Source organism: Scyliorhinus canicula, chromosome 19 (genome assembly GCF_902713615.1).
Source record: "Scyliorhinus canicula chromosome 19, sScyCan1.1, whole genome shotgun sequence".
Taxonomy (NCBI): Eukaryota; Metazoa; Chordata; class Chondrichthyes; order Carcharhiniformes; family Scyliorhinidae; genus Scyliorhinus; species Scyliorhinus canicula.
This window is the reverse complement of record NC_052164.1, coordinates 96,862,498-96,877,476: the sequence shown is the minus strand read 5'-3', so window position 1 is coordinate 96,877,476 and position 14,979 is coordinate 96,862,498. Positions and strand designations below refer to the sequence as shown.

General features: G+C 46.3%; 1 protein-coding gene across 11 annotated transcripts in view; it reads left to right on the top strand.

Moving 5' to 3' along the window:
* LOC119954478 (centrosomal protein of 164 kDa-like) overlaps positions 1-14,979 on the top strand; it is a 261,857-nt gene that overhangs the window by 99,262 nt on the left and 147,616 nt on the right. For all 11 annotated transcript variants that reach the window (XM_038779755.1, XM_038779752.1, XM_038779751.1 and 8 more), the window contains one exon: positions 13,118-13,285. In XM_038779755.1, coding sequence (XP_038635683.1) covers positions 13,118-13,285 — 168 coding nt within the window. The remainder of the gene's footprint in view (positions 1-13,117; positions 13,286-14,979) is intronic.

Below are 14,979 nucleotides of genomic sequence, written 5' to 3'. Positions count from 1 at the left end.
GCCATGGTTATAAAAAGCGAGTTGTTCCCGCCGTTTTTACGAACGGCCAGACCAGGTGTGTTTGCCGTTCGGAAAAACAGCGTAAAAGGCTGGGACTTCGGCCCATCGAACAGCTGTGAATCGCTGCCGGCATTAAAAAACGGCGGCAGCGATTCGTGTCGGGAGTTGGGCGGGGGGGGGGGAGAATAGCGGGAGGGCGGGAAAAATGTCGGCAATGGCCCTCCCGCTATTCTCCGACCCGTCGTGGGGGGCGGAGAATCGGGTCCATTATTCCTGGCGTTATATATCCTTTCCTCACAATTTTACAAATTAAAGAAACTTCTTTGGGGATCTCGTCCGATGTTCTCACAAAAGTTGGAGTTTGGTCCGGTATCCTAACAATGCTAGGAGGCTTCAAGGTGACTTAGACAAGTTGAGTGAGTGGGTGAATACATGGAAGATACAGTATAACGTGGATAAATGTGAAGTTATCCACTTCTGGCAGAGAAACAGAATGGCAGAGTATTATTTAAATGGTGATAGATTGGAAAATGTTGATGTACAAAGGGTATCCTCGTACAACTGTTATCAAAAACAAACATTCAGCTATAGCAAGCAGTTAGGAAGGCAAATGGTATGCAGGCGTTCACTGCTAGAGGACTTGAGTACAGGTGCAAGGCTATCTTACTGCCGCTATACAGGGCCTTGGTGAGACCACACCTGGAGTAATGTGTGCCGTTTTGGTGTCCTAATCTAAGAAAATGTACTTGTGATAGAAGGAGTGCAGCGAAAGTTCAACAGACTGATTCCTGGGATGGCAAGATTGTCACTTGAAGACAAATTGGGTTGACTGGGCCTGTATTCACTGGATTTAGAAGAATGAGAAGGGATCTAATTGAAAAGTATAACATTCTGACATGGCTGGACAGACTGGATGCAGAGACTTTGTTTCCTCTGGCTTGCGTGTGTGTGTGTGTGTTGGGGGGAGAGGTACCTTGAACAAGGCCACAGTCTCAGGATACTGGGTAGGTTATTTAGGACTGAGATGAGGAGAAACCTCTTCACCTGAGAGCATGTTGAACCTGTGGAATTCTCTACTACAATTGGTTGTGGAGGCCAAATCACTGAACATATTTAAGAAGGAGATAGATAGATTTCTAGACTCTAAAGGTGTCAAAGAGTAAGGTGTTGTAAGACTTCTTACTGTGCTGACCCCAGTCCGATGCCGGCATCTCCACATCACAGTTACCCAAGGCGCGGGATCTCACGACCTCGCCTCGGGACCCCACCGAGGCAGCATTCAACACTGGTTTCAACAAACGTGGACCAGGTGTAACGCTACCTTGAGGTGGAGGGGGGGGGTCTCCTCGGCGATCGGAGGTCCCTGGGTGGTCGGGCTCTGGTCAGGGTGGTACCCTGGCACTCCAATGTACCCGGGCAGCATTGCCAGGCTGGCATGGGTGCTGCCGGGATGCCAGGCTGGCACGGGTGCTGCTGGGATGACAGGCTGGCATGGGTGCTGCCGGGATGCCAGGCTGGCACGGGTGCTGCTGGGATGCCAGGCTGGCATGGGTGCTGCTGGGATGCCAGGCTGGCACGGGTGCTGCCGGGATGCCAGGCTGGCACGGGTGCTGCCGGGATGCCAGGCTGGCACGGGTACTGCCGGGATGCCAGGCTGGCACGGGTACTGCCGGGATGCCAGGCTGGCACGGGTGCTGCTGGGATGCCAGGCTGGCACGGGTGCTGCCGGGATGCCAGGCTGGCACGGGTGCTGCCGGGATGCCAGGCTGGCACGGGTGCTGCCGGGATGCCAGGCTGGCACGGGTGCTGCTGGGATGCCAGGCTGGCATGGGTGCTGCTAGAATGCCAGGTTGGCATGGGTGCTGCTAGAATGCCAGGTTGGCAATGTCAACATACCTTTCCCCCCCACCCCCCCCCCCCAATAAATCACACCCTTCGTTTCTAATTCAGGATTGGTTGTATATTGTTGCCTAGCCAGCGACACCCACATCCCATGACTGAATTTAAATGGCATGTCGCCATCAAGAAATAATGACAATTAAAGAGGGAGCATGTTTTGAGAAATACCATTTTTGCATTTGCAGCATTGCATAAAGAATACAGAGAAGCAATCACAATTCTAGTTAGAGGCTGACTCCAACAGTGCAATAAAGAACTGAGCTCCTATTAAAGAAGCACCTGTTGGAGGAACTAATTCTGGATGATGGAGTCACATCCAGTTTTTATTTGTTACTCTGCACCAATTGTCAATATCGCACAATTGAAGTGGCTCTGACTGCTTTACAGATGCACTCAGACGGTGCGATGCATAGATTACTTTTATAATTCTCCTTTGAACTAAATCTCATAAATACGCAATTCTTGTCTGTAAACCTGGAGTTTGGGAATCAAATTGGGGATTAACCTAGTATACTGATCTCTGATAAGATTGATATTTAAATGTCAGTCATGCTGTAAAATCCTTTCCTTATGCCAACACATACACAACTCAGAAACTATATTGTCTTAATTGCCTGGTGGAAAAATGTTTATTAAAAAAATATTCATTGTGCTCTTTAATCATTGTGAGAGTGTTGAAATAAAATAATCAGAATATTGTCTATAGAAAATATTTTCAATGCTGGAGAATTATCCGTATTATCAGCATAAATTAAAATTTCAGCTTGATTAGGCTTCATTAGTGCAGCATCATCAGACAGCATTAATTTCCCTGGTCTAGGCACTGAAACCGACTCGCTGGGCTGCTTTATAAATGGTGAGCCACAAAGCTTGATGCAGTATGTCTAATAATACCTTGCTGCATTGCACAGCAATTTGGGACCCTCCGCCGATTGAGAGTTTGGAACAAAGTGAGAGAGAGCGAGATCCTTCTTCCTCCAAACACCGCATGTCTCAGCATTGCTTTCACGTGAAGCATATTTTTTGTATCAAAATCTGCTGCATTTTCCCCACAAACCATTCTCCTCACTGCTTTGTTTTTGGAGATTATCTTTTGAATGGCACTCTTGTGTATACTCACATCACAAGGTGCTTTTTGTGTTATTTGCCTTATATTTATGTCGTTTGACAGCCAGAAACACCAGTGATGTGTTTGTAATAAAGAGAACTGATTCCAAACTGAACTGATTCCAAACTAACCTATCAGCAGCAAGAAGTTCAGTGTCATCATGTGAGCTTTACAGCAAACGCCACGGATAGAGATGACATGTTTGATCACGCTCTTTGTGTTTAGCAGTGCCACACTTACAATCAATTAACCATTGCAATGCCTATGTTTCTGAATAGGATTTATAATGCATGTCTTAATTGTTGAAGGGTTAAAGTATTTGCACGAGAAATTGATTCACATATTTGTATAATTTACTTCAATTGATTCAATTCAATATAATAAGTAAGCCTTTTCTATCTGTTCTTCCCAGCATTTTCAATTTCAAAAATGTGACCCTCTCTTGGCCATTCACCATTCGCTGGTGCAGAAAGCACTGTGGGAGCAGACCATTATTTTTGTTACTTTACTGAGAGGAAGTGGTTATCTTTAGCACCTCTTGTTTATGATTTGAATAGGATGAGGGCATTGCATATTTGGCTATTGGAAGCATGTATCCTTCCATTTTGCAATGGATTGATGTGTCAAGCCCGATGCCAGATATACTCCATATTTTTAAAAAATGTTTCAAATGGCTCATTTTATTGAGCAAATTTTCAGACTTCAGTTGGATAATTCTGCACTCACCACTATATCACTCATCAAATATGGTATTTGCTTATTTGACAGAGGAGGAACCTCTAACAGGGTTTAATGTGACTCATTAAGTCATTTCTAAAACGATGGTTCTGCAGTTTGAAGATTGAGAAAAGTTCTTTGTTTCAGCGATGCTGCAAATGAGGTTGGGCTTGTTTTATCTCTGGGATCCAAATTTGAATCCAGCCAGACTGCTGGGATGTAAGTCTCTTCTCCTGCAAGACTCCTGTATCACAGGAGTTTGGGCATGCACAATCCAGTTCACAGTTCACGCAATTGGCCATCTCACTTGGAGAGTGCCGCAAATAGACTTACAAAGTGGATGGTTCCCTGACTGATATTGTGGCAGAATGGGGAAGCTTTTACCCTGTAATAAAAGCAGAAAATGCTAGAAACACGCAGCAGGTCTGGAGGCATCTGCGGAGAAAGAATCAGAGATAATATATCACATCTGCTTCAGAGCTTTTTTTCTGTACTTGACCAGTGCTTGACTTTTACACTAATAGCCCAAACTGAGAAATTGCCAATTTTCCATCACTGCCCTGCCTTACCGTAAGTAAATTTGGAGAATGTCCTGCACAGGCAATTTCGTAAATGGGTTTAGTGTATTTTTAAATTCAAAACGATAGACAAAATCTTTGTCAATAAATTGCAATTTGGAACTTGCATTTCAGAAGAAGCAAACTCTCAAAATTATAGCACCTAATTTTGCTAATGTATGTAAGCCCCATGCTTGGGCTGGAAGTCCATGGATTCTTATTAATGAATCTCTTGGTTGCCATAGTCCTCATTAACCAAACTAGAACATAAAGGTATCATATGATTAATATTTGGCATGAGGATAAGATTAATAATAAGCAGAAGAGTATAGCTTACTGAAACACACTTACAGGCAGTGTGATAATACTGCATTTCTTTTCCACTTCAACTGAGGCCAGCAAAATCAAACTGGAGCTTGAATCTCGGCATATTTTAATGCATGTGTGATATGTGCATACATCATTTTATTCTAATCCTCATGGACTTGTAATTAGTTGATAAATGCGAAGACTGAGTTTAATGTTGCACAATATATCGGAAGTCCTGAGTAACAAGGAATGGTTGCAGGGCACTAATCTCACTGGAGAGTTCCAGTCAGACACTGCAGGAGCAAAGTTTGAGTGATTTATTATCTCGTAAACTCAGCAATGAGACTATAGATTAGAAATTACGGTTGGTAAAACTGTAATTAATTACATAGCTCTGTCTACTATTCCTAATACTTTTACAGACTGAAGTGCTGTGCCACATCATACGAGTGAACGGTGTATTTGTCAGCTATTGTTGTTGACAGTAATTTATAGCGTTAAAGCTCTCCTGATAACCTAGTTAGTGGGTAAGAGCAATACCCTTGTGTATCAATAAGCCACGCAGTCCAGGAGGTCCCAGAAAAAGGCTGGTTTAGCACACCGGGCTAAATAGCTGGCTTGTAATGCAGAACAAGGCAGCAGTGCGGGTTCAATTCCCGTACTGGCCTCCTCGAACAGGTGACTCGGGGCTTTTCACTGTAACTTCATTGAAGCCTACTTGTGACAATAAGCGATTATTATTATTATTATTATTATTATTAAACAGCTCAGAAAGGGCCAGCTGTTTGCACAATCCGGTTGATCTGAATGACCCTGGGGAAAAATGAGCCAGCATTTCTGCACCTAACTGATTTACCCTTTCTGTAAAGTGAATTTGGGTAAATATTGAGTGAAGGCAAGATCCTGCTTTGCTATGGCCAAGTTGCTTCCCAGCATTTTCTGGCTTGGCCTATACATGAAAATCTTTGATAGGGATGTGAAATATTAATTACAGTAGGAGCAGTTACATGTGAACAATTGGAACAAGTTGCAAGAAGGAAGTTGATGCTGATGTTGTGAAGCACTGGAATGACGTTTTAGGTTAGGTGATGGAGCAACATTCTGGAATCTTTCCAGACATGCTGGGATTGGGAGGGGAAATGTAGATTTCTGTGCCTGACTGGCTGAATGACCTCTCATCTGTGGCTGCCATTCTGAGGAACCTAAATGGGGAACTGGAAGGTTCTTGCTGCCCATTGCATTGTGTTGAACGAAGAGTTATGATGCCTTTCCCAGCATTAGAGGGGAGGTGAAGAAACATTATTTCACCCAGAAGGTAGAGTCTGGAACTCACTGCCTGAAAGGGTGATTGAGGCAATAACTTTTACCCCACATTTAAAAAGTACCTGGATATCAATTTGAAGAACTGTGACCTGCAGGGCTGCAGACCTAGTGTCGCGAGGTGGGGATTAGGCGGAGTAGGAATGAATACAATGGGTTGAACGGCCTTCTTTTGTGTTATAAGTTTCTATTATAAATCATTTCCGCTTTGTACTTCATGTTTTCCCTCTCTCACCCTTTAAGGAGCCGATGATCCTTGGTCCTCACACAAGTTGCCTTTTATTTTTGTATGTAAGCCCAGGTAGTGAATGCTGCTGAACAATTCCACCCTTGAAGGCACGATAGCAAAACCTGATTGTGCGCTTCTCCAGCTCTGCACTGTGTAGATGTGATAACTGATTATCAATGTTATTCCTGAGTTCACAAACTCAAAAGGAATGAGGCTGCTCCCCCGATCTCAATTGCCACCTCCCATCTGAAGACTCCTAACTCCAATCAGAGGTTGAACTTTCACATATTTAAGTCTGCACCAACACTACTTCGAGAAATAAATGAAATCACTCTTTATTGTTTGAGGGAGATGTATTTTGAGCTGGTGGTTTTTCACTGCTGGCAGTTGCTATGCCAACCTCAATGTCCAGCTTCATTTAGCCGACTCATAATCACGCACTAATGTGCAGATTATTTAATATGTAGTAAATTAATGGAAAATTACACTTGTGTGTAAAATATATTTTAAAAATTTCAGAAAGTCTGCCACACTAAATATTGTACTGCAGTATTTTAATGGATTGAGTCTGCAGCTGAGTAATACATTGCCCACACTTTTAATTAATAATCAAACTTTCTAACTCCATCCTTCTCTAAATTTACATGCATTTATCTAGGCTATACACTTGTGAGGAATACTTTTTAAAAATGGATGAACCTATTTGGAAAATAGTACTTTAGGTCCCCCAGTGATGAAGAAAGTTAACCCACTTATAGCTGAGTCACACAGACCACAAAAGCCTCAGTCCCTGTCTGTACTGAGGCAGCGATGGGGGAGTGAATGCTGTCGTTAGGATCAGTACCTCCAGATTAGGGAGAGGGAAATTGAAGAGCAATTCTGCTGCTGCCTGCTATCCAGTGAGCACTGCAAGAAATGCACATGGACGTATGTCAGGTAAAAGCATGATCAGGTTTAGTTCTGATTCCCCTTTTTCCTATGTTTGAATAGCCTGCTGTTGCTTGCCATCATGATTTCACATGAAGAATTGTCATTGATGCAAGGTACTAAATGATAATTGGGGCAATTGGCAGGATATCCCAGCAAGAAGCTAATACCTTTGGGGTGATGGGGGAAGGGAGGCATGCATAGGAGCAAATTGGCAAGCACTGAGTTAGCAAATTGATGGTCCAATGTGGTGGGCAAATCAAGCAGCATATTTGGTTTGTATCCACGTAATGGAATTATCCACATAATAAAATCTAGATATCCATTGGGCTATGAGGTGAGGCCTGTGGTTTCTCCACAAAGGTGCAGCATGAGAATCTTTTTTGTGTTGACTTGGAGAGGCGTTTGAAGCAGAATAGGCAGTATAGCTCCGTATCACCCTTCTTCCTGTCAATAATGGGGATTATGATGATCTGGACACGGGGGAAGAAGGAAATGCCATTACTGTGGGGACCAAAGGGGGGGAAAAGTGCAGATCTGAAACATCATAAAAGAAGTTTATGTAAACATATCTGACTATCAGTTTGTGAATAATGAGTTCTTGAAGTGACACATTTAGACAATCAATTAGTAGATTAACATTTGCAAAGATTAGAAATTGAGGCCATTAATCTGTTGCATAAGTGAACATTCTGGAACAATGATGTGGAGATGCCGGCGTTGGACTGGGGTGAGCACAGTAAGAAGTCTTACAACACCAGGTTAAAGACCTGAGGAAGGAGCAGTGCTCCAAAAGCTAGTGTTTGAAACAAACATGTTGGACTTTAACCTGGTGTTGTAAGACTTCTTACTATTCTGGAACAACACACTGGAAGCACACTGTTAGGCTGGATTCTCCATTGCCCGATCCCCACAGAGCCTATCACTAACACCGGTTCCCGACCGGCGGAGAATGGAGTGTCAGCCGAAAAAAGGATCGGTGCTCGGCAGGAATCCCGTTCTGATGCTCTGGTCCCCCGCCAGAGAGCAACGCGCACCACACAGGCGGCACCTTGCCAATCGATGATTTGGACTGATTTGCATCTGATTAATGGGCTGGAAGCTCGAATCTACACCCTCTTCCACCCCCCCCCCCCCCCCCCCACCCCAATGATGCTTGAGCCCTCTCAGCCAGGAGTCGCGCGGGTGTGAATTGGTGCAAGTATTTACATGTGGGATCCAGGGGCCATACCTGGTGAGGGGGAGCAAGGAGGTAAACAAACCTTTCAATCTTTTCGGGTTGCTGGGGGACTGTATGCCTGGACCTCGGGGAGTAGTGGGGAATTATTTGGTGGCAAGTGCGTGGACTTGGGTGTCCCCCGTATGATCGGGGTGCCCTTTCTGCGACCCCCATTGCTGCATAAAATCACTTAAACCCACCCTCTAGCTGCAACGCACAGGCTCCTGGCTGTTGAGACTACTGACAGAATCCTGCAAATGCTCTGAGGACATCTGGTCACATGGAAACCCAACCATCCCGCCCAGCTGGAAACCCTCATACCCCAGCAGTATCATCAAGGGGATGGGAGTGGTTATGCCCACTCGCTGGCCCACCAGGTATTGGTACTTTGCAGTGCACTCCTCAGAAGCGCAAGCCCCACACCGGAGGAAGCAGGGGATTAGCAGAGCTCATCCCAAACAAAGGACACATGCACCGTAGCCACTGGAACCCTCCATGGCAAATAGCCCCTCTCGGAGTAAAAGCCACACCAGTGACACAATCAGCTAGCCCACCCCTGAGGATAACGAGATGTCTCCAAACCCTGCCTGTCCACCGTGCCCCTGGTCCCATCCATCCTGCCCCTGGCTTGGAAACCTGACCAGCTCCCTGTCACAACCTGTGTGTCAAACCCAGGTTCCTCATAACATTGCGGCTAAGGTCCCAGCGAGCGCACACATTCCTCAGTCACCCCCATATGTAGGGCCTGCCAACACACCAGGCTCTTAGCATGGTGATGAATGGCTGTACAGTATGAACATTCCACCACACAACCATTTGCCACCCTGGCAGGATAGCCCAAGACTCGCCCAGTGAGGAGACCCACAGTAGATCACACTGGCAGAAACAGGACAGGGACCATAGAGCCTATCAGTAACACCGGTTGTAGCAGCCACTAGTACCCCTGTTGCAGGGGCAGGCGGTGAGGATATTGGCTCCCCACGACATAGGCCCAGTGCCAGTCACTGATGGGGGCAGGGGTGCAGTGCGGAAAGCATCATCTTGAAGGGGTTGGGGGAGGCGCATATTGAGGGTGGCGTAGCAGTTCAACTCAGAGTGATCATGTAACCTGATGGCATTGGATGGACCCCCCCCCCAACCGCAAAGGCATGGCTTTCCGACTACAGCCAGTTATGCTCGCAATCTACCTGGCACTGCTGTCGTTGCGGATGCACCAAGGCTAGAGCGCCAGGGCCAGCTCAGGGGAGACCCTGCACAGTAGGAGCCCACACCAGACGAGCAGGGGCCAATCAGTGAGGCTCAAGTGTAAGGAGGCGCCGTTTCAGGCCACGTGTATACAGTCAGCACCTGTTCTTCGCAGAGGTGCCGGACCGCGTATGCTGCCGCCAACTCCGGCTCTCATGTGAGACTGTGCCAGATGGCGGCACATGAAGGGTGTGTGGTTTGGAGGAGGATACCCACTCCTGATAGCCATAAAGTTGATGGTCGCCCTGAACTTTTATGCCTCTGGCTTATTCCAGGGCTTGATTGGGGGACCTGTGTGGTCTCGCACAAATGTCTGCACACCGGCGCATGCATACTGTCATGGGTCCCTGTGCACCCAGGCATCAAACTACAGAACCATCAACCTGGACCAGACCTGACTAGATGTCTTGGCAGCAGGATTTGCCGCCATTGCAGGTATCCCCCAGGTCCAGGGCGATCAATGGCACATACGTCACCCTCCAAGCATTGGTTCGTCATGGGATGCCCTTCATCAGTAGGGAGGGTTTCCATTAGATCAATGTTCAGTTGATGTGCGACCGCCAGCTGCACATCTGCATGGCTGCCCGCCATCTCCAGACAGTGTCCACGACGCATACGCCCTGGCGCACTCATCATTTCCTGGTACCTTTGAGGTGCTCCCTTGGGTGAGGGGTTCGCTGTGAGCAATGGGGGTTACCCACTGAGGTCATGGCTAATGACGCCTGTGGGGAAGCCCCAGACCCCAGAGAACAATGTCATTACAGCAACCGAGAGTGTCATTGAGTGGTACATCAGTATGCTCATGGTGTGCTTTCGATGCCGGGACCACTCTGGTGGGGTGCTCCAATATAGCATCTGGAAGGACTTCAGCATTGTGGTGGCCTGATGTGTGCTTTATAACCTCGCACAGCAGCGGGGCGACATTCTGAAGAAGAGGAGGAAGAATAGCAGGCCTCATCTGATGAGGAAGACGAGGATGGTCTCCAGGATGACTTGGGCCTGGAGCCCTGGCTGGGACGGCAGGCTGCCTAACGTGTGATCTAGGGCCGCCTCACACTGTTCATGGGAACCCTGTCCCACCTACGCTCCCCATCTCCCACCCACCCAGCCGCCGCACGTCCACCCCGTCTCCGGCCCACCCAGCCCGCCGCATACCCAGCCCAGCCCATCCTCCACACCTGTGAGACAGAGGTTAGAGGCAGATTGAACTGCTGGTGCAGAAATGTTTTTTTTAAATAAATTTAAAGTAACCAATATTTATTTTTCTAATTAAGGGGCAATTTAATGTAGCCAATCCACCTAACCTACACATCTTTGGGTTTTGGGGGTGGGACCCACACAGACACGGGGCGAATGTGCAAACTCCGCGCAGACAGTTACCTGGGGCTGGGTCTGGAGGGGGGGGGGGGGGGGGGGGGGGGGGGGCAATGACCCTGGATGGCCCGTCCTCCTCTGATGGTGATCCTGCAAGACAAAAGACATGGGGTAAGATCTTGGGAACGACTGGCCTGTGGTATAGAGGTGACCTATTTGCTCTTGCATTTGACTCTCACTTGTTTGATGCATGCCGAACATCATTGCAGCCACTGTTCTCTTCTCAGCCTCCCCCGTGAGTTGCAGCGCCCTTTTCTCTGAGGAGGCGTGGACCCGAATATCAGGATGCCCCCTTCTGTCTTCTGGTGCTCCTGACTATTATGGGCCGCTTCATCCTTGAGGACACAGAAAGGACATAGTGAGATGCTAGGACACTGGTTTTATGGGAGGGGTTGTAGTTGGTGGCATGTGTGTGCAAAGTCCAGGCCAAAAGGATGATACATGTGGGTGGGTTGTAAGGAAGATGCAGGCAGATGGGGGTGTTGTTGGCCTGCAGGGAGTTGGGGGCGGATGTGAAAAGTGAGGGACAGGAATTATGCCAGGGGCACAGAGTTGGTTACTCACCTGAGCTGCTCGAAGGAGGTAATTCATCTTCTTAGACATGGCATGGTGATCCTCTCGGTAAGGCTGGCAGCGCTCACAGCCTCTGCCACCTCCCGGGGTCTTATTCAGAAGGGGGTGGTTGCATCTCTGCCCTATCCTGGGGAAGAGGGTGTCCCTCCTCTCCTCGCTCTCCGACTCCAGGAACCTTGGAGCAGGTCTTTTAGCTGCCATCTTCTTGGCTGGTATGACAGTCTGTGCTGAGTGGGGTTCTTAAAAGTTGCTCCAGCTTGTCAGGTTCTGAATGAGAATCCCAACCCCAGTGAATCAGATGCCAGTGGGGCTGGGAATCAGGTGGGCTGCACCTGGGCAGCATGTTGGCTTATTTGCACACCATGGACCTTTCCTGGCCGGCGCTCCTAGTGGGAGTGCACAATTCCTGCAATTCTACATCGGCGACAGCAGTTAGCCTTCAGAACAGAGAATCCAGCCCGTTATTTATACATAGAACATAGAACAGTACAGCACGGAACAGGCCCTTCGGCCCGCGATGTTGTGCCGAGCAATGATCACCCTACTCAAACCCACGTATCCACCCTATACCCGTAACCCAACAACCCCCCCAACCTTACTTTTTAGGACACTACGGGCAATTTAGCATGGCCAATCCACCTATACATGGCCTTCAATTCTTCCTTCTCCATTTCATAATCAAAAGTTTGTTAAAGAATAATTGAACATGCCAGTAATCCAAAACAACAGCAGAAAATATTGGAAACACTCCACAAGTTAGTGGAGAGAACAGATGAACTAACATTTGGATTTTCTTACGTTATTATCGTTCCTGATCATGGATTGATGGGTACACACATTTGCAGCCAGCCCACCTTACGTATCTATCAGCATAGACCTCTTTTTGTGCTTGTTATAATGTACAGAGCTCCAATTCTGGAAGTTGAATTTTAAGTATGTCAGGTGTGTGGGCAGGAATGTGCAAACACTAACTAAATAAGCAATGGGTAGCTTTGGTGTCCAGAAGATCCAACATATTCCTCAAGCACTCCTGGGCTTGATTTGATGCCACACTGGCATTGTTATCTCATGTAGTGACATTCCAAACAATCTGACACAGCGTGCTCTGGAGATTTCCCACTCAGCCCTCAGACCAGACCAGAACCCAATTTCAGAATTCTACATAAGTGCTGAATGTGCAGTATAATGTGCACCTTTAAAGGCAGGATCAGACTCTGCTCGGATTTCCCCATATGGTTGAATAACCTTCTAACGTCCACTGTCTCTGCTCCCTTTAAATAATGGGCATTGGGATGGGGTCTTGGAAGTTGGCCTGTGCACTTAGAATTGTATCCCAGCTAAAGTTAGCATCTTCAGGCAAAGGTGGGAGAAATTTAAAGAAAAGAGTGAAAATTATTTTTTGCAGGTTTAACACAAATCTTCAGTTGAAGTTTTGGCATGGACTTGCTGAACCAAATGGCCTCCTGTTATGCTACATTGACTGAGAAAAAGTGGAGGATTTATTTATTTGAATAACATTCTCACGTCAATGCATTTTTGGCACAAAATAAACTGTTCTATAAGTAACAGCGGGTCAAATCTTTGCTTTTAAAATTGTGACAACATTGTGAAACCCATGTTTTTATCTCTGTCTTTCTCAGGTACAGAGTTTACCACCAACTCTTGTCCAGGCACCTCAAGGAGGCCTTGCTCCCTTACGTGGCCTTGGCGAGGTCCCAGCAAGTACACTCTATGGTTCATTGGCCAATACACCTGGAACCACTGCGGGACTAATGAAGAGTTCTCTGGGAAGCTCCACCACTTTCAGGGTAATAGGAACTTTGGTTCATACAAAAAGCTGAATTTATTGCACTCCCATAATTTCAACTTGTAATTAATATGCATGTACCCATAATAAGGCAAGAATCCAGCAGCTGAATGATCAAACATTAAATGTACTAGCCCCATTTTTTTTTCGTTTCAGCCTGGTAATGGATGAAAAATAGTTGGAAGGTCAGGACTGCATCTCAAAACCAAGTGGTTACAGTCTTGGTTTGATCCATTTCTGTTTTATATTAAATTTCCTTCCATTACCATGTTAATGTGCTCCTAGTCCCTAATTGTGCAGGCACTCTCTCAGGTGCCAGTCACATTCAGATACCCCCTCATGGCCCATTCATGTATGAGGTTGGACATTGAGCATTAGCAGATATTTCACACAATATGCATCTTCCAGCAAGGAGCGTAGGATATTGAAAATAGAATCCTTGCTGATTTGACCTGATCTACCTTGGAGGCTTTCTTAAGCAAGCCATTCAAGTGAGGCTCACTATCTCAGCACCAAGCAGAGAGTAGACTTTCATGCTTAACATGGCTCAGATAGTCACCTTTTTCATTAATATTGTCCATTTGATCTCGACCCTTCCAATTTAATCTGACCACAGTTCCATTTTTAAAAATGAGAATATTATTTAAGTTCTAAATATTAATGATCACATCAGGGGTCCTTGTATCCGTTGTGGAATCCTGTAGTGTGAGAAAGCTGAATGAAGAGACTCAATGGAAATGTTACACTAAACCGTGATACGAACTGTTGATTTAGGTTTCCTTAGATGGTCAACATCAAGCTTGTGAAGGTCAAGGTCACGTTTAGGGAAAACGGGCAGCACGGTGGCGCAGTGGTTAGCACTGCTGCCGCACAACGTTGAGGACATGGGTTCGATCCCGGTCACTGTCGTGTGGAGTTTGCACATTCTCCCCCTGTCTGCGTGGGCCTCACTCCTACTACCCAAAGATGTGCAGGTTAGGTGGATTGGCGACACTAAATTGTCCCTTAATTTATAAAAAACGTTTAGGGAAAACAGCAGGTAGTTTTTTTTTCTTTACATAGATTGCAAGTAAGTGTGGTTGAGACCAGGATGCTGCATTTACTTAATAAACATCTGGATGCTGAAATGGAAATGTGATCAGATTATTCAATTGGAAGGTTTGAGATCAAATGGGCCAAAGAGCATTTTTCTCCAATATAACTGTATGACGTGTGCAATAGTACAAACATTTCAGACACTGGCCATTACACTTAAAGTGAAATCCTGGTGACGCAGCCGAAGACGTTCTAAAATGATCTGCTCAATATGAGAAATAACAAATGGCTTCTGGAGATGTGAGGCCTCCAATTTGTTGCTGGCTTTTCTGTTGTTATTTTATGAAATATTCAGCAGAAATGCCAAAACTGCTGACTCTGCTATTATTCCTCACCTCTGGATTTCCACTTAGTCACACTCTCCCAAATATAAGAATGGTATAGTTTCAGTACAAAGAACTACTGAGCCTATGTTGCCACCAGATGTGAATTTACATGTTTTGAATGTAAATGTAGCTTATTTTCTGGTACAAAAGGTGAAGTCACATGGGATCAGAGGTGAGCTGGCAAGATGGATACAGAACTGGCTCGTTCATAGAAGACAGACGGTGGCGGCGGAAGGGTGCTTTTCTGAATGGAAGGCTGTGACTAGTGGTGTTC